This window comes from Larus michahellis, chromosome 3 (genome assembly GCF_964199755.1).
Source record: "Larus michahellis chromosome 3, bLarMic1.1, whole genome shotgun sequence".
NCBI classification, from domain to species: Eukaryota; Metazoa; Chordata; class Aves; order Charadriiformes; family Laridae; genus Larus; species Larus michahellis.
In genome coordinates, this window is record NC_133898.1 from 13,174,479 (window position 1) to 13,198,673 (window position 24,195).

A 24,195-nucleotide genomic window follows, 5' to 3' on the forward strand; every position below is an offset into this window, starting at 1 on the left:
TAATGATGCTCTGAAGTGTTTTTTTTTTTTTTTTTTTTGGTTTGTTTTTTAAAGAAGATACTTTTAACACCCTCAAAATAAGTGAACAAAGAAGCAGGAAGGGAGCAATTGTGAGGCCACTGGGCATATAACAGCTCTGATAGGAGATTTCAAAACAGAGAGGGATGGGACTGTGAATTTGCTTTCTGTAGAATTAATTAGGTCCCCTGACCCAAGCCTTACTTAGACCTAAGATCAGACCTGAACAAAGGGCTCTCCAGTTTTAGGCAGGGGATGGACGACGCTTTGTTCTCTACAGAGGCATTTTCTCTAGAGAGTAAATCCTCCTTATATTTCTTACTTTTTAGGTGGGATAAAAAAAATGCTACAATCTGCTTTCAAACCCTAACTGATCTCAACATGCTGTTTGGGATTCACACTAACAGTCTTTCCCATACACTGCTCCAACGTGGAGAGCCCTCCAACTCAAATACAGCAGAGCTTTTATGTACACTGAGCTTCAAAGACTTGGATTATGAAGACCAACACCCTTCTATGTGTCCTTCACTCAGGCCTGAGTACCTTAGTGCTCAGGTCGGACTAAAATAAATTGCACTGTTTGGTTAGACATACTTAACTTTAAGCCACTAAAAATACTCAAACAATTTTTCACCTGAGTGAAACGCTAACAAAATACTGCTAGAAATGGAGACAGTGTTTACCGGTTTTCTTTCTCTTCTATGTATTCATGGTCACTGGCTTCTGGCATCTGCACTACATTGACACGTACAGGACGGGCACTCTGAAGGAGCCTGCGTACTTCCTGCACTCTCAAATCCTCGCTCCATATTAGTGACATCACTTCCTCATTCATGTCATTCATGCCATCCTCATCCTCTTCCGATTCGGTTCCGGAGGGAATATCAGAGGACAGCACTTGACCCACAGACTGCAAGGGAAAGAGAAAGGAAAGTAGTTTCCAGTAGTGCACATGGATATTGATAACTGTCAGAAAGCCAGCAAATACCAGCACCACAATTAATTGCACCAAGATGTGTCTGTAAATAGACTCAGATTTATGCAATTATGAATGATGGTGTTCATCCACTCCTTACGCTAATTTAGAAGGACACAAGGATTTCTGAACATTTTACTCAACTTTTTTTGCACATTTAAATGGGATAAATAACTATCAAGACAAGAGGAGATGACACCTCAAATGCATCAAAGATGTAGCAAAGGCTGTTGAGCAAGGACTGACAAGCGGGAGCATACAGAGGTGACATATGAAATAAGAGAATCATAGAATGGTTTGGGTTGGAAGGGACGTTAAAGATTATCTAGTTCCAACGCCCCTGACAAGGGCAGGGACACCTCCCACTAGACCAGGCTGCTCAAAGCCCCATCCAGCCTGGCCTTGAACACTTCCAGGGATGGGGCATCCACAACTTCTCTGGGCAACCTGTTCCAGTGTCTCACCACCCTCACAGGAAAGAATTTCTTCCTGATATCTAATTAAATCTCTCCTCTTTCAGTTTGAAACCATTGCCCCTTGTCCTATCGCTACATACCCTTGCAAACAGCCCCTCCCCATCCTTCCTGTAGGCCCCCTTTAGGTACTGGAAGGCTGCTATAAGGTCTCCCTGGAGCGTTCTCTTCTCCAGGCTGAACAGGCCCAACTCTCTCACTCTGTCCTCATAGCAGAGGTGCTCCAACCCTCGCATCATCTTCATGACCTTCTGCTGGACCCGTTCCAGCAGGTCCATGTCCTTCTTGTGCCGAGGGCTCCAGAGCTGCATGCAGTACTCCAGGTGGGGTCTCACCAGAGCACAGTAGAGGAGCAGAATCACCTCCCTGGACCTGCTGGCCAGGCCATACTTCTTTTGATGCAGCCCAGGATGCGGTTGGCTTTCTGGGCTGCAAGCGCACGTTGCTGGCTCATGTGGAGCTTCTCGTCCACCAGCACCCCCAAGCCCTTCTCCTCAGGGCTGCTCTCAAGCCATTCTCTGCCCAACCTGTATTTGTGCCTGGGATTGCCATGACCCAGGTGCAGGACCTTGCACTTGGCCTGGTTAAACTTCATGAGGTTCACATGGGCCCACCTCTCAAGCCTGTCCAGGTCCCTCTGGATGGCATCCCTTCCCTCCAGCGTGTCGACTGCGCCACACAGCTTGGTGTCACCGGCAAACTTGCTGAGGGTGCGCTCAATCCCACTGTCCATGTCTCTGACAAAGATGTTAAACAGCACTGGTCCCAGTACTGACCCCTGAGGAATGCCACTTGTCACTGGTCTCCACTTGGACATTGAGCCATTGACCCCAACCCTTTGAGTGCGGCCGTCTAGCCAGTTCCTTATCCACCAAGTGGTCCATCCGTCAAATCCATGCCTTTCCAATTTAGAGACCCGGATGTCATGCGGGACAGTGTCTAAATGCTTTGCACGAGTCCAGGTAGATGACGTTGGTCTCTCTCCCCTTATCTACCAATGCTGTGGCAACAAAACCAAATTTGTTGAGCATCATTTGCCTTTGGTGAAGCATTTCAATGTATATTAAAACAGAGGTTAAACTCCAGAAGGCACAGAGTCTCCTGGTGAAAACCTGCTTTTAGAAGCGCCAAGACCTACTGACCCTCAACCCAATCAGGGCTGCTGTTCCGTGTATTCTGTTCATAAACCTGTGTTATTTTTCTAAACATTGATGTTTTGATGAATCACGGCTATAATTCGGATTCCCCCTTCCCAAAAAACCTTGGAAAAACCAAGATATATGTTAAAATAAACAGTCAGCCTGAATGGTCGTAAATTCCAAATGTTTGTTGCTGTCAGCCAACCTGGTTTTCACCACAGCACCAGAACGTTTTTTGAACTTCCACACCAGAGCTACATGACCAGAAAAATACTGAAGCATTTAATTGCTTAGAAGCACTGTGGAAAAGCCCTCTTCCTATGCAAGATTTATGAAATCCTCGTTTAAGACCCTGTCCTCCCCTGTTGGTTCACATCACAGAAGGGATGCACAGGACCACCGACAAGAACGGTAGGGATATCATAGGTCGGGATGCAAGAGAATACGTCCACAATCTGCTTGCTCTACACTTGTTTCAGAAAGGCTGTCACTCTATCTGAAGCATGGTTCATTTTATTTTTAAAGGGTTCTTCAGAAATAAGCTTTCCTGCAGAATATACAGGTTCCTTATGGTCTGACAAAATAATCTGGATGTTGACCCTAAGGTGGGCCAGCATATTCTTCTTTCTGTTCCATCTTTCACAGATGAGAGATTAATTTAAAAAATAACAAGGCAAGTGATGACAAATATTGTTATGATAAATCTAGGAACAAAAAAATCCCACACCTCTTTCTGAACTGGTCATTTTTCCTGTTCTATACCTCAGAATTTCAGCAAGCTGAAAGACACAGAATCACACAAACTAGATCAAACACAGGGTCTTCCTAAGGCTCACCGGTTATACATGACACCAGGCAAGTAAATTAACAGCTGATGAATGAAACCCAATTTCTTCTGATAAATATGCAGTAAAATCTCAATACATAACTGCACCACCCATATAGCCAGCGTCCGTTTTGAAACAGGAAACTCCACCCTACCCTCCTCAGAAATGACAAACAATTTGGTGTTTGAAGATCACTTTATCCTTTTAAGGCAACATATATTCGAGGCATTGTTATAAAGTAAGTGATAAAATCAAATTTATCATCATTTTAGGATTCAGTACTGTTACAGTTGGGCAAAAGTTCACCAGCAGAAAATAAAATGGATTTTTAATGAGTGGTGAGACATGGGATTTGAACATGTTGAACATTTTTCTGCTAAATGAATTAACTTTTTTTCATACGTAGTTAGTCGTGAAGCCTCTGTTAAAAAATTGGACTAATTTTAATATCTCTCCCAAACTTCAGACAGCAAAAAGGATCTTGACCAAGATGTGCTTGAGACTACAAACCCCTCTTCCTGACTTGTGAAAAGGCTACAGACAATCTGGTACTATTAGGTGTTTTATGCATGCCACTAGCCAGCTTTCAAGACGAATTCTGGCTTCCAGAGCGTTCTCAATAAAAAACACTTACATGAGCTACAACTCTATGAGATGCTAGTGACTCCCACCATCAGAAGAAAATAATTTAAGAGAAACACACTTTTTCATTTTACTTCAGGATACAAATAACTAAACCCTTTTTGAGATAAAAGAGAAATATGAAAAGCTTATTTCAGAAAGCAATGCAGTTCTTCCAGAGGAGAGGGAGGTGCCAGCCATGCCAACCCAAGAAGCAGCCAGACTAATGAATACCCTCTTCCTCTCCCTGTGCCTCTGCTGTTTTGATGGCAGAGCTTCTGGACAGAATACCTCTCTAACACCTCTCAAAGGTACAGCCATTCTGGAGAGGAGGAGAACTTACAATTACAACAGGCAATCGAATAGCTCTGTAGGCAAACCAATTGAGCACCATGCCTAAATTAAGTTTAAAATCTGTTTTATATCGACAGTTTGCACAGCTATGCATGTGCTCTTTCAGTGCCAGATGGTGTTTTTTATACCGATACCCTCGCATACATGTAAGCCCTGTGTTGCCCTCAATCTTGAATTCTGCGCTTTCTGATGCCCTGAGCATCAGTAGATGGTGGGGAAGTTTCTGAACAGAGTGCTCTGTGCAATACCCAGTATCGTGAAATCCACTTATGCCCATACTCACAGATTTACCCTTTTGCAGGTTCCCTTCACACGCCTGTTTGGACAGATCCTGGCGCCCAATCAAGAGACAAACTGCTTCTGGCCAGTCTGAGGCAGGCTGCTCTCGGCAATAATATATTGCATCTCTAATAGGAAGAGCTACACCAAAGGGGAGAGACTCCAGATCTCTTAAGGTGAAACCTTAAAATTAACGAGAAAAAAAAACCTGTTTTATCAAAACTAGATAGAGTGTATTTCATATTATGCAAGCACAAGACTATTACATATGATTGTTAACATTTTGCACAATGATAAAAGCTGCTCTTACCAACATTAGTCATCCAAATAACTAACTTTTCAGCCAGGCTGGAAACAGATGTGCTCTGTCTGAAACTGCATCTGTAAAATAAAAAGAAATAAAGGAGAAGCCAATAAAAGCTAGCCCAAAAGTCAGCAGAAAGTCAAAAACTCTCGAGTTTAAAATAATACTAAAAAAACTCCATACCGATTGTCATCCGGTTCTATTTGCTGTTTTCGTTGCCCTAGGAAAGACAAGGCCACATTACTTCCACATTCTCCAGACAACAGAATAGCACAAGACACTAGAAGATACTATGATGGCATCAAAGCATCATTACCTGATGTAATCTTGTACAAATAATGGGAGGCTTCATTAGATACAGCACTCTCGTCACCAAGTATATACAGAGCCACACTCTGGATAGGAAAGAGACACCATAATAAATAGTCACTTAGTGTGCAGCTACTGCTATACTGCCTAGCAAAGCAGGCAGAAGATAACTTCAATAACTTAAACAGTGAGACAGGTTTATTAAGAAAACATTATTAGTAAAAGGAGACTGAAACAACTGCAGCAAGTAACAAACTCTTACACTTTAGATTTTTATCCTGGAGTTTGGAAAAAATAAATCCTGAAACAATTAATTCAATTTTCCCTAATAATTGTTTCAAAGGTAAAAAGAAAAAGATCTTCTGAACACAAAAACATGTTCCTAGTATATTTCCCATGCTTCTCATTTCATTTTATTTCTCTTGCAAAACACACACACCTTCTACAGACACCATTTTTTCCACTTAGTTTTCTCCACATCTTGTATACTGGCTACTTTGTGAAGGCTTTGAGTGAAAAGTTGTTCCCGATTCAAAGCAGGGTCCGCTTCAGCTATATAGCCAGCAAAATCAAAGTGATCTGTCATCCTATTTACTTTTTGATACTGACAGACAAGCTGGCATGCCAAAGGTAAAAAACACAAGTAAAAATCTTTTGTGCTTTTCATTAAGATTTTCGGCTAAGATACACTGCTAACATGCCAGCTCTGACCTCCGCACAGGCAAGTCACGCAGAGGTAGGAAAAAAGACGGAGCTGGATGGACAGACACAGGTAACATCCCAAGGAAAAGTCTACAGTTCTTTAGAGCTTGAATGCAGAAGCAAATTTTAAGTGAAAGCATCAGCACTTTAACCAGTCTCAGTGCTGCTGCTTCAACCCTCCACACTCTGAGGCAGAGGACAGGCTGACTCCTAGCAGCTCATACTAGAGACTCTGTAACTCATCTTGGACGCTTGGGTCAGAGCAGAGTCTCTCCTCCCTGTTTTGCTCTTCAATCACCCCAGGCTCAAGGCCTCCGCTCTGAACCCTGTATTGGCATGTTTTCTCCGTAAGCGCTTTGCGAATAAGCGAGCAAGGCTGACCAGGAGATAACATCAGCACTTATAACTACTCATGCGACTAAATGCTTATGTTGATACATGCCCAAGAAGAAAGCCGGGAAATTCTCACTCACAAAATACAGTTAGCTTTGAGTTACATTATTACTTCGCACATGCCACTACTGCAAACCACAAAAAAAAACATAAGCAGTGAAGCATAGGATACTCACTCTGCACTCATGAGCTCCCCTTCCCAACCTCAAATACCTCCTCCCACCTGCTAAAACCCATCCACACCCTTCAGTAATATTAAAGTAATAAAAGAGAAGAGGTGATTCACAGGGATTTCTCTCTGCTAAATACATATTATTCTCCACGTGGAGAGGCTGACACTGCACAGTTTACTATACTTCAGGGATACTCAAGAGAATTTCATGCAGACCGATGAGGTCTACTTCGTATGGAGCATCAACGCTTGGAGATGCTTAAGTCTCCAAACAGCACAGTTACAGCAAAGCTATTTATCACAGGCTTAATAACCCTCCAGTATGCCCCTGTGGCTCCACACAGTACAATTAAACCCTCTGTTATTTGACTTCACATTGGGGACGCTTCACTCCCAGGAAATTAAGAAGCTGAGGCAAACCCTGGCCACAGTACTGCTATATTGACAGAATAAAGCATATCCTTTTTACCAAAGTACATACCACTACTACCAGTTTGCTCCTTTCACAAATTCCTGGTAAGTAAGGATAAGGCTGCACTGCTTCTCCCTTCAGACAGGAACTCAGCCACTGAAAGATACTTGGAGGCTCAGCAGAAAAAAATGAGGGCTGGTGCATGAAACCTGTTTGGACTTAATCGTATGAACAGCAATGACACTGAGTTCATGGCAAACACAAAAATTCTCCACTATTCCCAAAGCAAGCCCTACAGTACTTCTATTTTACTACAAACCCACAGCATTTCCCCAAAACGTTACAGATCACATCTCCCTCCTATTAGATGGAAGTTTATAGCTAGACAGTAATGACAACATGAGACACTTATTTGTCTTTCAAGAACAAAAACTATCTATCTCAGCCCACACTGAAAAGGAAAACATATAAAATTAGTAATTCTCCAAAACCTCACTGGAACAGTCTTGTAATTAAACAACAATAAATTGCTTAAGTGAGAGGACAACCTAACTATAACGTCTTTGCCTTCCCTGATCAGAACATGAGTAGCAAAGCCTGGCCAATCATATGAGATTATTTTTTTTTGGTCAGGAGGAACTACTAGTAGTTTGTGTTGCGTGATTAGCAAATTTCAGCTGGTAGCACATTAAACAGGTGCACAGATGACACAGGACCTTATTTTAACTTTAAGTTTTGTGGTTTTAGCTCTGATTTAGTTTTTATGAACTTTAAACTGAGAGCCTGCCAGTCTAGCAATGCTTTCCTCAAGAGAGGCACGTCTCACTACCAAGCTTTTCCACAGTTGTCTGCTCACATTTCTTAGCCAGCCTGAGCTGGGAGTTTGCCAAGGTGAAACCATCAGTCCCTCCCAAGTTCTTGTTCTGTGGAGTGTCCCATGAGGCGCTGGACTGAAGGCACCAGCTCATGACTATACTATGCTAACGTCACTCCAGTCTTCTTAGGAGGCTATTAAAAACAAAGGAACAAGGCAACTTCGGCACTATGAACGCAGCTTTGCATATTGAGATTAAGTCCTGACCAGCTTCAAATGGAACAGTTACCAATGTGCTCAGTATTAGAGATAATTTGCACATCATTATCACTGAATATCCAGCTTTGCAAAGCCTTAAACTCACCTTGATCAATTACGCATGTCTGTCTTGAGGTTTTTACAAGGGCTGGATAGTCTCTGTAGTAATAATCTATATAAGCTTCAAGTTTTAAGTCCCTAGAATGAGAGACAGGTGAATCACATTAGAGGGGAAAAAAACCCAACACTTCACCTTCCTGCATTTCTGTGTCATTTTTTGTTGAGTTTTTTTTTTGTTTAATGTTTGTGTCCACACCAGATATAAGGAGGGAAGTTCTGACTTCCTTAACTAAGGCTGCCCATGGGCACTGCCCATTCCCTAAGCAGAGAATCTGCATGTTTAATTTTTCCCCGGTGCATTTCTCTTCAGTTGTCATTCTGCTTTGTCCCACACCTCCACCACGGCCTAAAGCGTGACCACTGTCACTACAGTTTCCTCCAAATTCCAATTGTTAAAGCTAGATAACCTGCTGCGTTATCTGCAATACATGAATGCATATAACAGCTGCCACCTCAAAAGACACCGTCTTTCATTCCAGGCCAACATTTTCAGCATGAAGGACCAGATGCCACTTCTGGGAACCATTTAGCCAGCCAGCTATAGTACGTGCCACTGGGGAAGAATCTATAGCCATATAAAAAATTTGGTAGAAATAGCAAATACAACTCAGGGAGATGTTAGTGGATCTTTTACTTAAACACGTACCTGTATCTATCTATCTATATGCATGCAATGCAACTTGAAGGCAGTTGTGGAAGACGTGAAGATGCAGTCACTGGCTGCAGGGAAGATGCCATAACAAACAAGAATATTTGACAGATCTCATGAGCTGAGCTGTGACAATACAGTAGAAAAAACACGAGCTGCAGCATCTAAGGTTTGTGAATCACGCTGATTTTGGGATGTGGCCAGAACCATACAAGAGATTTGCTACAGCAAATATCTTTAAGCACAATGAGGTTTTAAAGATTCATTCATTTCCTTCAAACACATGAAAAGTTTGCTCCACGTTGGACAACCCCCAAAGTTCCCATAAAAATAATACGTACCCATCACCAAGACACACTGCACAATACACAAAATCTGTGATTTGTCAGTTGGGCATACCTGGCCAGCTGAACCAGAAGAACAACAAGTGAACGAATTCCTTCTCCCATTAGACTATTCAGCTTGAGCTCCTCATAGATCAGATGAAGAACAAAGAAAACAGCAGGAATATGGGTGAACAGGAGGGTTGAGGAATCCAAACTAAGGCTATGTGAAAAGTCATCCTTCGGAGCTGAAGCTTCCAGAGGGTCCAGTCGCAAAGCTTTGGCTACAGGATGAGACTCAAAATTCCTATGGTAATCAGAGCCCAAGAGATATTCCCAGTCCTAGACCAAACAAAACAGGAAAGAGAGGCAGAGGTTCCACAGTGAACATGACCTTCCAGCAAGAGAACTCCAGAGTACTGCTACAGAGGAGTTTTTTTCCCTATAGACCAATACAAACGTGATTGTTGTATGGTAAATGCACTGCACAAACCCTGAAAGCCAGAGACTCAATTGTTAAGTTGAATCCTTTTTTTTTTCCCCCGCATGTTGTGCATAAAAGAGTCAAAGCCTTATATTTAAGAGAACAAGACAAAAGAAAGCCAAGAGTGACTTCTTTGCACCAATATTCTGTACATAAGACCTCACTGAGTATTTATGCAATTCACCTAGTGCTCTCAGCCTTCTTTGTACCTCCCTTATCGCAGCACATCAGGAATTAGATCCTGACCTTTGTTCCATGTAGACTGTAGTCCATAACCCCATGGGCTCACTGAGTTGTCAGCCCACAAAAAACTAATAGCGCGACCGGACCATCATAGCTTGTAAGCGTCTTGTGATAGGATGACAGTAAGCCTCATCGACTTCACTGTTCGACCATGTGAAAGCTTCCTCTCCCTGTCTAGGCAAAACCCAGTAAACCAATCTTAAACGCTCCCCTAAATTTGGAGAAAATCAGTGCATTCAGTGAGGTATATAATTTGATGGTCCTAACTTCCTAACTAAAGGTGCTGAGTAGCCATGAGAGTGAGACAACCTCATTTTAAAGGGATGAAACTAGGAGTGAAATCTAGGAGACATTTCACTTTGTCAGAAGACTCTCTGGGATTGCTTTGTGATCCTTCTTAAATTCATTCCTGAGTCTAATCTACTCCTCTGGAAGTGAGAACCCTGACAGGCAAGGTCATGTGATGCCACTACACAGGACAAAATAAACGCACTAATCAGAGGATTTCTCCTCTGGTTTGCCTTAAAAAAAAAAAAAAAAAAAAAACAAACCACAAACCAAAAAACCACCCAAAACAAAACACAAACCAACCTAGCCCCTCCAAGGCGGGGGGGGGCTGTCTTTTATTTATAAAAGAAAAGCATTTCTTACTTCATCTGACCCTGTTTCTGATGGTCTAGCCTTCTTCGGAGCAATAACTGGTGAAAGTGATCCTTCAAAATCAAGCTGCAAAAAATAAAAAGATCAGAAGTAGCTCAGTATTGAAATTCCAAAGTTTGCATAAGCGAATCACCAATCGTAACGTCTGAATTCAAACCAAGCACCACATGACATTGCTTTAGGTACTTCTATACTTCGCTTTCATATAAGACAAATACTGCAATTAGATTTTTCTATACACACCTAGTTATTCTAGTGCATGGTGCGTAATTTCAGTTCGACTGCCTAACATCTGTTATTTACTAGGGCAGAGGAAATACTGAGGATGAGCTAATGCTAGTAATGTAGATACACTGTAATTGCTTTCATTTCAGTTGTATGCATATCCATGCTGTTGTTTTTTTTCCTTCAAGTACCGCAGGAAATCCACTTACAGAAAACTCCAAATACCTTCAGTAAAACAGTTGAGGGGGGGTGGGGTGGGTGGAAGAACTTTAAACACTATAATTCAAAATCTACATGGAAATCCTCATTAGGAAACAGGAATCTGAGCCGTGAACTGTGTTTCTAGTGAAAACAGGCTTAATATGGATTAGGTGAATCAAATCCTTAATGCATCAGTGTTAGTTATTAAATGTAGTAAAATTGTCATAATCTATTTTTATTTGACCAAGATAGTTGGTGGCAAGTATCTTATAAATAGATTTTATGATAAACACAGGGTAAAGTGTACACCTTAAATTTAGAAATATAGAATTGATTCGATGGCATCTTGTGATTTAAGACAACATACAACCTATTTCTTACTTCAGTGCCTCTCTAACCATTTTGAACCTTGAAGAATTATCAGTAGTGTTAACGTAAGCTAGGAAAACAAACATATGAGATTGCTCACATTACGGGTCCAAGACAGTCTCTCTGTGTTGTAACCCATCATATTCATGAGACACGTTACAAACAAATTCCATTCTGAGTGATAGCTTGGTCCTCCTGGAGCATTATAAGCATTGTACCACTTGACAAGCATCTGTACCGCTATCTCCTTGGGCAGGATAGCTTTGATGCCTTGCAGGCATCTTTTCACTGTTGGAAAAGAAAAAAAATTAAATAAAAAAAAAAGAGGTCAGTTTTCCATCTTACCTCCTGGTACTTCTTCCAGTCAGTGCTATAAATCTCTACAGTTCTTGGACCTCCTTTTGACTCTCCAGCAACTCTTCCAATAAAAGCCACACCACACAAACTCCAACAACTGTTCCTTTAGTTCTGGTTTAAGCACAGCCCCTCTAAATCACCACACAAAGTGGAAAAAAGTTCCTTTTTTGCTCGTTACTGAAACTAGCTTGTGTCTTAACTGGCATCTCAGCCCTTCTTCAATCAAGAGCAAACATAACAGTAGAGAGCAAAGCGATTTAAAGAACAAAGGAAATTTTAAGAGCGCAGCAGGTAAAGCACTAAAAGCAAGAGCGCACGCCTAAATAAATGGTAGCACCTCTAGAAGGTAAGTTAATAGAGCCTGGAATATGTGATACTGAATCATTACCGTCTAAGCTACGCATAAGCTACTTCAAAAATGAACCCTCAAAAATCAGAAAACATATTTCACGTGATGGATTCTGAATCATACCTAGTTCCGAAGTTGCGATTTCAGGAATTGTAATCCGAATCATTGTATTATTGCTGAGTTCCTGAAAAATGAAAGAGTAAAATTATGAAATGCATAAAATAAAGCCAGGGTCCTTTTCTATGAACTCAGAACTCATTATGTATTAAGCACATTCCTAATTCCTGGCTATTTGCTACACTAAACATTTGCAACCTCAGACGCTAGTTCCATGAAACACTTGAAATAGATCTTGAGCTGAATCACTTGAGGGAATCAATTAAATTCGGTGACTTCCTACAGAGAGAAAGATATGGAGCCACCAACGCACAGATGTGATATTTTGCTGTTGATCAGGAGCTGCCAGCAACGTCTCACTATTCAGTAGAAGTAAACTTGACCCTCACTTTGCTTTGCTAACAAAGCATTGACTCAAATTACAGGATAATACCTACTAAAGTTACTCTGTTGTGGACAGGATCTCTCAGAGCATGAATGAAAGTCCCATGCTGCTGGAAAGTACAGTCTTCAACATAAGTTGAGTCATGAAGTTTGGAAGAATCCCTTAGCTCTGGAACTGGTGACAAAAGCACACCCTGAAAAGTGGTAAAAACGATTGCTTAGAATTGTTGAAATAAAAGGATCTGAGCAAAAGACAGCTAAAATTACCATTCTTAATGTACTAATAAGTATTTTGAAAACAACCGTAAATATCTTTCCGATCTCTGCCTCAGGCTTTTTACAGAAATCACAAATAAATGACTAGGACAGCACTAAATAGATCTTATTTAAACACTGTTTATATTCAGGGGCTTTACAGAAGAAAAATAAGACTTAGCTGCAAAAGATATCTTTGAAGTTAAAATCAAACAATCATTTGAAGCTGTTACAACTAAACCCTTTCCGAGGCAGACTTCTTTCTTCTTACCTCTTCTAGGGGCCCCAGGTGCTTATTCAAAGGCTTGGATGGAGTGCTGACACTATCCAAGGGAGTACTTGGCCGAGGCATTTGGTTGGACATCGTCAGGGATGGAGCAGGCAGCCCAGGAATAAAAACCTTCCCTACCTTTTTGTGAACAATATAAAGGAAAACAAATAGCTGGTTTTCATGCCTGTGCTTCCAGGAGCTTGCTTACGTATACAGACATTATCAGATTTTAACATCTTAAAGGAAAATTTTTAAGAAAAGTGGATAGGTATTTAAACTAAAGTCTCTGAAGAGATTAAAGATTACTTCATGTAATTACTTTCCTCAGGTGATGACACAGTGAAAAACCTACCATACAAATTGCAGTGTCTAAGGTTTCTGCGTACACACAGAGAACATAGAGCATCTCCATAGAATTTAAGAAGTTTTAATTATTTTGGATGAATCACGTCTATCCTAATAGCCCTTTGTAAAGCAAAATAATTTGACATTTAAAACTATCTGGCATGCTACAGAGAAGTTTAAGTTTTTTGTTCTGGAACAATTCTTATTTTCCATATTCCTGAAGTTTTCTTTCTTTGAAAGCATTATATTATTTCAGTATTTTACTATCGCTGAAAATAAAGTCAAGAGATTGTTTAAGTGTACAACAAGGTGCCACTCATTTTTCAGAGCTACCTTTCCAGCACTGCACGTAAACTACACTTGGTATGTGAGCACAGCCACCTTCCCAAGCAAGCAGCAGTCTACAGTACCTTACAATGATACCTTGTAAGTACGAGGCACACAGGATCCCTCTGTACAGCCCAGCTTGTAACCAAAGATTCAAACACTTATTTTGGGATAGAAAAACTGTTACTCACCCGAACCACTCCAGAATAAAGCACTAGATTTCCACTGCCTTCCAGAACCAGCAGTGTATCAATGCCCTACAAGAATCAAGCAGCATACTCAGCTTCTTGTATTTAAGTAAACTTACCACAGTTGGATGACGAGTGACAAAGCAGGATACTCCACAGTTAATAGTCCATACAGAGGTACATACCTGCACCGGAGCTGCATCCTTTGCTTGAATATTGGTAACAGAACCAAAGATCAGCTGCGACTTATCATTGCTCTCTTGAAATTTTACACACCTAGAGATTTGAGAAAACAACAGGAAACATAAAAGGACTGTCCTATCTGCTGTTACAGAAAGAAGACAGAAAAGTAAAACTATGTTGCATGGCGCAGCTACTCTTATTGTGGTACACCTGGTTCCTTCCTCCTTCCTTTGCTCGTTTTGCCCTGCTAGGCAACTTTCACTCTGCTAGTTTAATTAAACACCCCAATGTACTTCTAAAGGGTAAAGATAAGAATAAATAAGGATACCATTCAAATTAAACATTCTCTCACAACTTCCGTTTTATTTAAACAGCTCAAATCATCTATGCCACCACAGTTAAAAACACGTCACTAAAGCCACATGTCACATGACATAACAGATTCCACTAGCTGGAGTAATAAGTATGTTAAAACCCGCATCTAGCTGGTAATTTCTGGAGTGCTCCTCTTTGTTCACCTGCCCCCAAGACAGGGATGCTCACCGCAGCTGGAGCTGGGATTCCACTAAAAAGCACAAGAACTTCTGCCCACAAAGGTCAGTGGTAATAAACACTTTTGATGCTTGGGAATTCTTCTCTCTGTAAGAGAGACACAACCATCAGTACACCATTTGGTCTACTACAAAAATTTTAACGAAGGAAAACACAGTGCCCACAAGCTGTAGGATCACACTAGACTTCAATTAGAAATGCATCGAGTTACTAGAATGCACCAGTCTCAGCTTCAGTCATTACTCTTGAAATTGATTTTCTAGCACTTCAATCTCCACATTCCCCACTTTTTGGCATGCAGAGCACATGCTATTTGGCTTGGTTCTCCTGCTCAATCTTAGGTTTTATGCTGCGTTTTGCTCCTTTTGATGGTAACACAGAAAGAGATACTCCCCCTAGAAGACCAAAAAAATCCCCAAAGCAATGACCAGGTTAGAACCTACTTTGCTTTAGAGATCTCATTAAACCATTCCCCAGCTCAGAGGGCTACAAATAACTCAGCAGGTTAAACTGTTACAAGTGTCCAATTGCCTTTTCAAGCGCTGCACCATCAGTGAGCATCACACTAAAATAACCTGTTATTTTACTTTATTTCCACCCCCACCTCCCCACAACCGACATCCAGAACTACTCACATCCCAGTACAAGCACCTAACCTCATGTTTGTGACTGTTTCTGTCCACAGATGATCTATACACAGCTCAGGAACAATTGGTTCAGTTTCTGGTATAAGGAAGGAATCGCTGGAAGTGCTGTTTGGCGAATGGGTAATACTGTGCCTCTTTGGTGACTGAGCATTACTGGAAAAGTTGAACCTCTGCACTCCTGAGAAAGAATGCACTCCCAGGGCAGGGGAATGAGAGCGACTGCAGAGACATAAGACATTATTGAAAGGTGGATTTTCAAAATCAGGTATAGAATCGCAGGCAGCTTCTACAGTGGTAGAGACTTTAAAAACAAACCAAAACCATCCTAAACCAGTAGCTAGTTCCGTATTAGTTTCCTTTAGTAATACAACCCAGCATAGAAAAACAATTCTCTAATTGATTTCCAATCATCTCTTGTCAGAATTCAAGAGATGAGATTTCAAAAGGAAGAAAACCAACACTTCAATGGACATTGCATGGTCCATGCCATCAAAAATTTCTCCCAATGTGTTCCCGCTAAACACGGCTTTCTTTAGAAAAGCTAACTGAAAACACTCCTGGGACTGAAAAGACCTGCAGACAGTCCCTGACTCCACTACAGACTGGCTGTATGATGACAGAAGAGCCTCTTTGGCTTCTATCCCAGTTACCCTCTTGTGCTATAGGGATAATAGCACACCAAGTGTCACAAAGGCATTCGAAGAGGGCTTTCAGATGCCGTAACACAGGAGGCACCTGCACCTTAGATTGTCCCTACCGTTACAAGTCTGTCTGAGACAGCAATTCCAGATGTACATCCTATTCTATAGCTTGCATTCTTTGATATTGTTTGTCTATGCATCATGTTCAGCACCCACCTCAAAGCAGCCATGTTGGAGATAGACGGTGAGCGGGACTGCATGCTGGGCGATGACACTGATCTGCTCTGGCTGTGGATAGATGAGTAGTTCTGGAAAGGGGAGCCGACAGGAGAGTCTCCTTTTGAGAAGCTTCTGAGATGAGCGGTCAAAGAGCTGCTAGTGGCCACGTGCTGCGGTGTGCCCATCTGCTCCGAGAACTTCAGCACTGTGTTCTGCTCCTGGGAGAGAAAACACAGCTGTCTACGCACAAACAGCACATGGGTAATAACAGCTGGGAAGACGCTCAAATAGCTTGTTTCATCAGTTAGGTGTTAAAAATTTATGCCTAGCTAGGTGCTTAGCATTAAAAGTTATTCCTACTGACCATACTCTCTCACTCCCAGGCATAGTCACACTCCTGTGGTTTTCAGGGCACTAAGTTGTCTGTCACTTTTCTTACAGAACACAACAGTTTAAGCAGAGTCAAAACCTCCTGGTACAACATAAGGAATATCATGATAAGCACAGCATACTTTGTGACCATCACCATCGTGTGATCTCCCCTGACTCTGGTACATGCAAATACATGAAAGAAACTACTTTTAAAAAACAACAAAACATACCAACAAACATCTTACTCTTTTATAAGTGAAATAAATCACAAATATCTGGCATTTGTAACACGCACAGCCATAAGGGCACGTAAACACACACAAAAAATTTTGATAATGATATTTAGTCGACAATGAATTCGTACCTCCGGCTTTACTCTCCGAAGAGCCCAAACAGTATGTAAACTCTGCACAGTATCGTATGTCATCACAATGGAAGGTTCAGCATTGAGAAACACGATCCTCAAGGTGTAATCAGCAACATACTGCACTCTAGCAGAACCAAACACACCTGCTAAAGAAGCAGTTAACTTCATTTAAGGCAAATGGATCATTTGTACAGCCATTGTTATCTGTTACACGGTTAGCATTTTTCATACCCTCTTTCTTCTGCAATTCCCAAGTTTCCCTGTTCATGAAGCAGCTAAAACACCCCACTTCTGAATTACTGAAAGTGATCATTTGCAAGTTTTGTAATACCGAAAACTCTGAAGTGACACATTAAGCATTTGATGCCATACTGATGGACTTCAAGTGACACATCTAAAGATGTAAACCTACCTCCAGACTTACAGACAAGAGGTGTTATCTCATCTAATGGATGTAGCATGCTGAACATGGTAGGCAAAGGTTCCCTAGAAAGAAACCAAACAAAGCATGTTCAAAAACCAAAGGCTAGCAAGCGTAATTGTTCTCTCTTGTAGCTGGTACATGTGCTGCCATCCCAAAACAGCTCCTCAGACCTTAAAAAAAAAAAATAAATAATCAGAGCCTGAAATCTAACAGTAGTGACATATATTCCATTCACAGAAGTTTTTGGATTAACCGAGTAGAATCAAACAAAGGCTCGTGTATCAAACAGGAAGATGAGGTCTTGTTTTTACGTTTTTCCAGAGCGCTTGAGAATGACACCCCCTGGTGGCCCCGCGACAGACTTTGGCTGGCACGAGTGAACAGAGCTGGCACCAGCTAAATCAGGAGGAGGAGTAGGAAGGGGAGAAAGCCCTTAACCCAGACTCAGTTTAGGAGTTTAGGTTCCACAGGTCCCAGATAAGCAGAGAGCCATCAGGTCATTCGTATCCATCACAGAGAAGCAATCAAGCCACCCATCTGTGGTGGCAGTAGCAAAAGGAAGAATTTTCATAGTAGGCCACCTTCAGTAGGGTTAATCATGACTTTTGCAACGTACCCTCTCAAACATTTTCAGGACCTCTATTTCTAATCCCAACTCTTCTGAGGACTAGAGAATCACAAGTGCCTGGAATGCACATATAAAGCCCAAGAGAGAGCAAGTGGCTCTATTAAAGCTGCTCATCAGCATACCATCCATCTCCTTACACTGCTTCTCAGCTGTACGCCCAGGCACAGAGCACAGGGTCTAGGATCCTCATGAAATAGGTAACAAGATACTCCATACTTTTAAAGCTGAGAGATACATCCTGCAGCTGAGAGAAAACGTCTCAATGACAACCCCAACCCTACCATTCTGTGAAATCCCTCAGTGAACCTCCCAGTCGTCCATCACAGCCTGGAACCAATTCCCAGGACAAACCTTAATGAAATCAGGCTAGTAACACCCATATCGTGCCTTCCATGTCCTATCCAGAACCACCACTCCCAACCATTTCTTAACAGAGGAATATAATAGACTAACAGTAACCAGCCCCTTCCTGCGATTTCCTGATGTTTCACCTGATTTCACTCATCCCTGTCACAAAAACACAGCTCCTTTCATTATTGCTCTTGCATCTCTGTATTAGATTAGCAAACAGTCTATAATGAAACAAACAAAGCCACTCATTACATACCTGGGTGGACTTGGCGGTACTTCATGTGAAGAACTGCTGCGCTCAAATAACAAACCATATTTTGTTGGCCAGACGTTTGCAACCTATAAAAATTACAAATAGATTTATGACCAAAAAATCCCCAAAACAACAAGTACTTACTATGTTGATTATGCTTCATGTTTGAGTATTTCATTGTAGCAAAATAAGATATTTAGGCCTTTTCTTGAGAGAAGGGTAATGTAAATCGGAGCAAGTTCTCAGACTACGAAGTGGTCATACCCATACCGTCACGCATCTTACAACTGGCCACTACTACTTTCAAAAGTATTCAATGCCCTGATCGCACAGCTGCACTTTCATCAGCTTTGTCCCTTTCACCCATAGAGTGAAGAACTCAGGCAGCCACCGTCAGCAGTGTTTTATGCATACCTCCCCACACCAACACAGTGTGCAAACAGATAACAAGCGCATTTGTGGACAAAAAAAAAGGACAGCACTTACCTGAAAAGGTAAAGCAGCAATGTAATCCTTTCCCTCTATGCTATGCACATTTATACAAGAATTCTGCAATATGCAGATACATTTCTCTCCTACTTCATCACTGCCTGAAACTAGGGAAAGAAAAAAAAAACAAACAAAGCAAACACACAGTGAAGGTTCTTTCTTTCCTTAGACATCCCCTATACACAAAATGTAAATTTGAAAGGAGGATGGCTGTCTTAACACAGCAAGTCTCGATGACTAAACTTCTCATGACAGTAGAGCTGAACTCAAAGCATTCGTTTGACATTACAGTAAGCAGGAAACTTACCATCAGATTTTTCAGATTTTTCTTGGGGTATAGTGAAGTCGCACCATAAGGCCTAAAACCAAACATGGTATAATTATTTCTGAAGATCCAGCTGATGCCACTACACAGTATCATCTTTCTGTATTTCCCAAAATAACCCCACCTCAGAACACTGTTTGAAAACAGCAAGTATTTTTTATAGCTAACGTGCATTCATTCAGTTGCCACCTCTTCACATTTTCATACCTGCAGAACAGGGCTGTCGACAGTGAAAGCCTTATAAACAGTAGATGCTTGGTTTTTGCTTCCTTTGCTCCAGATGACCATATTGCTGGCCACATACAGCTCTTCATCGTAGTCCACCTCTTCCCCGACATCACTGATACCTTTCCTCAACTGCCAACTTTCCTGAAAGCCAAGATTTTTTTTAAGGAAAAGTTACAAGACCTGCTAGTGCGGTCACAACGGCCAGTCATAGCTCACGGTTTGGCCAATTTATTTAGGAAGCCAGAAAGCCAGGCCAGGGCCCCCCTTGCCCTCGCCGCCACGATCGTACCCGCTGCCGCTCGTGGATGGTCACCTCCCGGAGGGACCCCACCAGGCCGGCCGCCCCGTCGGAGGAGCAGAGCTCGGAGGCGGGCTGCAGCCGCCGCAGCTGGAGGGTGAGGGCGCTAGGATGGCGCCGGCAGTGCTCGCGTCCCCGGGGGGCGAACTCCTGCAGGTCGCCGGCCGCAATCATCGTCGCCCTCTCGTCAGAGTGGTCCGACATGGGGGCCCGATATCCTCATTATTTCTGGGACGGACACACACCCGCCACGACCGGGCTGCGGCTCCCGCGCCACCCGGGGGGCCACGCGGGAAGCGGCAGCGCGGCTGAGGCGAGCACGGACGCCGGCGGCGGCAGCTCCTCACACGGGCGCGGCCATCTTGTCGCTCCCACCCTGCCCCGCGGCGCCGCGCGGGGGACGCCGGGAGCGAAATGGCGGCGGGCGGCGGCGGGGAGTTACTCGCTCAATCCCCACAAGGGCTTCGGGCTGGGCCCGAGGGCGCGTTTGGCGGTGTCTCCTGAGGGGAACCCTGCTCAGAACGCCGTATTGGGGTGGTGCGGTCACACTGATCTTTAAAACAAAATCGCTGGTGTGTGGGTGTTCAGGCCCTCGGCAGCTCAGTGTCCCGCTGTCACCTCAGCCTGCTGGAGCCTCGTCCCGTTCCTCCCTCCTAAGGGACCTTTCTTTATGAACTTGGACCTGTCTCACCCCTTACAAGCCAAATTGTCACTCTGTGCCTTCTCTTATTACTGTAGCCAGCAGACAGCCAAAGGACTGTTCTCTAAACGTGGGGCCTGTGACAAAATCCACCTTTACAGCCAGGCCTGTATATTTCAGCAGTTAAATATTTTAACAGCTTCTACACTGAGGCTTCAGTGTCGTTTCGCTTTAAGGTGTAAAAGTTTATGCAGCATGCAATTCATTTAACTGTACAGTTTGAGCAGTACGTGCGAGCAGTTACTTTCCAAAGGCAGGCATGGTGCTTAGGAAGCAGGAAACACGTTAGACCATTTCATAGGACTGGCAGTGCCTTCCGGACGGCTGTCACTCTCCAGTCACCAACAGGTGTGTTGTACAACCCTCTCATCACGAATGAGATTTAGGAGCCTGCCAACTACACCAATTTGCTGCAAAGGAAAGGTTATGGATCCTATACAACTTTGACGTAGCAGCAATTTAAGATTTATCAACACAGATCAGGCTGTATGATTTTTAACAATACTTAAGCATCAGCCAATTATCAGAGTGATTTAATAAAATTTGCTATAATCGACACAGCAATTTAGTTAAAGATTCAGGAATGGCAAGGTTCACACAAGACTTAGGACAGTTTCCTAAATCAAGTCACGCACACACACAGATACAGAGGTTAACCCGCGTAATCCAGATGTTTCTGCAAATAGTGGTAAATTATTGTTAGCAAACGATCTTTGAAACTCGAGAAATCTAATTGTAGGAAATTACTCACTCTTTTCCTTTGTTGGCGTTTGTCAGCAGATGACCTTTGAACCCTTTGTCATCTGTCAGGATGATCTTGGGAACCTGGTGAAATCTCCCCTGAGAGATGTCCCAACTCGGGGAGATACTCGGTCACCGCCTGCTGTGATCCCAGAGAGCTCATAGGGTCTCACTTAGGATCACTATTTATAGAATTGCGAGATGATTGACTTTGGTCAGTGTTTTTCCATTTTGGCCACAGTTCGTTTCGGGTAATTCTGTACCTTTCGGATCGGGCTATGATCCAGGCAGCAGGAGTTTCAGGTATGGTAAGGGAGTGTCTAAACATCCCAACTCACTGTACTTGTAACCAGGACAAGAAAGTAATAAATTGTCCCAATTTACTGCACTTGTAACCAAGATAAGAAAAGGACAGATCATCCCAACTCACTGCACTCATAACTAAGACAAGACATGGCAATGTAGCCCAGGGGGGAGTGTACCACGACACCCCTTCGCAAAATTTCAGATGCTTGTGTGATACGGATTAGCATAACTCATTGGAAGGCTCCACTGACTTACACCAGCTAAAAACCCAGCTCCTGATGCGCTGGTGGTCAGTGCCCGAGGCGACTGTTCTCCTGTCTTGAGTGCGGAGAGGTTGTATCATCCACCGTCCCTCCTGAATGGGTGCAGGGACAGCCTGCCACACTTGTAAAGGCTAAGGCTGTGGGTGCCGAAACCTTTGCAACTGCATCACTGACTACCAGCACTAGGTGTCAGGCAGTTAGCCTGGCTTTTCTGGTGAGAACCGCCAGATTTTTCCAAAGGAAGGACGCCTTGACGTGCATTTCTGTATAATCAAATGTCACCCATGTGTAATCAGGCCATTTGGGTTCCAGGATCTGCTGTTCTGCCGTGGTCGTGGTGTCACAGCAAAACATGCAGAATTAGTGCTCTGGGATGTACTCAGCTGCCAAAATTTGGTGGGAGAATCAGATTATTTTTATTCTTTTAAGAACAAGTTTCACTGATGAGATCAGCACCGTGCTGTTAATCTGCCCATCTTGCAGGCGCTGTAGCACACACAGGCATCTGTATCACGCAGGCATCTGTATCACGCAGACATCTTGGCAGTGAGCAAGCTTATCCTGCGGTCTTTTCAACAATTCATACATTGCAAAATGAGCTCTTTTCTTTACCTCTCACCTTTATGATTGCTTACCTAAACAAGAGGGTGTTGCTGGCTATAGATCACAGCCAGTTACTAGCTTTGAGCATGGTGCTGTTCCTGTGACGGCGTACTTTCTCCATTTGTGTCCAAGTAGCATACCAGAAAATGCCTTTTTTTTCTTTTTTTTTCTGATTAGTACCTATGACATGAAGTTCAAAAGGACCCTGTGTTTGTCTGACAGGCAAAAATAACAGAACAAAACCTGTATGAAGTACCCCGATGGGAACTGGAAGGGTAGTGCATTCTGATGAGGATGACTTTTTTTCAAGATCTTAGTTTCACATGAGAAATCAAAGGAGAATGGAGAAGCTGGTGAAGAATTGAAAACATTTGAAACCATTCTTCCAGCATGTGGTTTGGGGAATCCTTGGCTCCCCAATGACAATAAGCACTATCGTTTTCTCAGAAACGAGAAGAAGCCTGCTGGGGAAAGCCAGGCTTAGGAAAAGGAAGAATTCACTGAGCTGCAGAGTGCTTTCAAATTCTATCATGGCTTCTGTCAGGAAGACAACTGGAAGAAATGGTAACTTGGATCTACTGATCCACCCAGCGACCAAATTTCCATTTGGAGACAAATCATAGAATCATAGAATGGTTTAGGTTGGAAGAGACCTTAAAGACCACCTAATTCCAACCCCCCTGCCCTGGGCAGGGACACCTCCCACTAGACCAGGCTGCTCAAAGCCCCATCCAGCCTGGCCTTGAACACTTCCAGGGATGGGGCATCCACAACTTCTCTGGGCAACCTGTTCCAGTGTCTCACCACCCTCACAGGAAAGAATTTCTTCCTAATATCTAACCTAAATCTCCCCTCTTTCAGTTTAAAACCGTTGCCCCCTGTCCTGTTGCTGCATACCCTTGCAAACAGCCCCTCCCCATCCTTCCTGTAGGCCCCCTTTAGGTACTGGAAGGCTGCTATAAGGTCTCCCTGGAGCCTTCTCTTCTCCAGGCTGAACAAGCCCAACTCTCTCGCTCTGTCCTCATAGCAGAGGTGCTCCAGTCCTCGCATCATCTTCATGGCCTTCTGCTGGACCCGTTCCAACAGGTCCATGTCCTTCTTGTGCCGAGGGCTCCAGAGCTGCATGCAGTACTCCAGGTGGGGTCTCACCAGAGCACAGTAGAGGGGCAGAATCACCTCCCTGGACCTGCTGGCCATACTTCTTTTGATGCAGCCCAGGATGCGGTTGGCTTTCTGGGCTGCAAGCGCACATTGCCAGCTCATGTTAAGGTTCTCGTCCACCAGCACCCCCAAGTCCTTTTCCTCAGGGCTGCTCTCAAGCCATTCTCTGCCCAACCTGTATTTGTGCCTGGGATTGCCATGACCCAGGTGCAGGACCTTGCACTTGGCCTGGTTGAATTTCATGAGGTTCACATGGGCCCACCTCTCAAGCCTGTCCAGGTCCCTCTGGATGGCATCCCTTCCCTCCAGCGTGTCGACTGCGCCACACAGCTTGGTGTCACCGGCAAACTTGCTGAGGGTGCGCTCAATCCCACTGTCCATGTCTCTGACAAAGATGTTAAACAGCACTGGTCCCAGTACTGACCCCTGAGGAATGCCACTTGTCACTGGTCTCCACTTGGACATTGAGCCATTGACCCCAACCCTTTGAGTGCGGCCGTCTAGCCAGTTCCTTATCCACCAAGTG

At 43.2% G+C, this 24,195-nt stretch overlaps 1 protein-coding gene across 4 annotated transcripts in view; it reads right to left on the reverse strand.

Moving 5' to 3' along the window:
- The window catches only part of ANAPC1 (anaphase promoting complex subunit 1), a 35,236-nt gene extending 14,953 nt beyond the window's left edge, over positions 1-20,283 (reverse strand). For 2 of the 4 annotated variants that reach the window (XR_012585939.1, XM_074578653.1), the window contains exons 1-25: positions 19,887-20,283; positions 19,577-19,738; positions 19,352-19,403; positions 19,042-19,151; positions 18,559-18,641; positions 17,312-17,385; positions 16,897-17,045; positions 16,158-16,378; positions 15,310-15,519; positions 14,645-14,740; positions 14,104-14,194; positions 13,922-13,987; positions 13,059-13,196; positions 12,586-12,726; positions 12,155-12,215; positions 11,426-11,613; positions 10,522-10,596; positions 9,220-9,485; positions 8,158-8,249; positions 7,049-7,197; positions 5,308-5,386; positions 5,175-5,211; positions 4,998-5,068; positions 4,692-4,870; positions 702-928 (exon numbers count right to left, since the gene is read on the reverse strand). Coding sequence is in view for 3 of the 4 variants with exons in the window: in XM_074578653.1 (XP_074434754.1) it covers positions 702-928; positions 4,692-4,870; positions 4,998-5,068; positions 5,175-5,211; positions 5,308-5,386; positions 7,049-7,197; positions 8,158-8,249; positions 9,220-9,485; positions 10,522-10,596; positions 11,426-11,613; positions 12,155-12,215; positions 12,586-12,726; positions 13,059-13,196; positions 13,922-13,987; positions 14,104-14,194; positions 14,645-14,740; positions 15,310-15,519; positions 16,158-16,378; positions 16,897-17,045; positions 17,312-17,385; positions 18,559-18,641; positions 19,042-19,151; positions 19,352-19,403; positions 19,577-19,738; positions 19,887-20,099 (3,230 nt within the window). In the remaining variant the exon portion in view is untranslated. The remainder of the gene's footprint in view (positions 1-701; positions 929-4,691; positions 4,871-4,997; positions 5,069-5,174; positions 5,212-5,307; positions 5,387-7,048; positions 7,198-8,157; positions 8,250-9,219; positions 9,486-10,521; positions 10,597-11,425; positions 11,614-12,154; positions 12,216-12,585; positions 12,727-13,058; positions 13,197-13,921; positions 13,988-14,103; positions 14,195-14,644; positions 14,741-15,309; positions 15,520-16,157; positions 16,379-16,896; positions 17,046-17,311; positions 17,386-18,558; positions 18,642-19,041; positions 19,152-19,351; positions 19,404-19,576; positions 19,739-19,886) is intronic. The other 2 variants (XM_074578654.1, XM_074578655.1) reach the window with 2 other exon arrangements.
- Between the last annotated feature and the right edge of the window lie 3,912 nt (positions 20,284-24,195).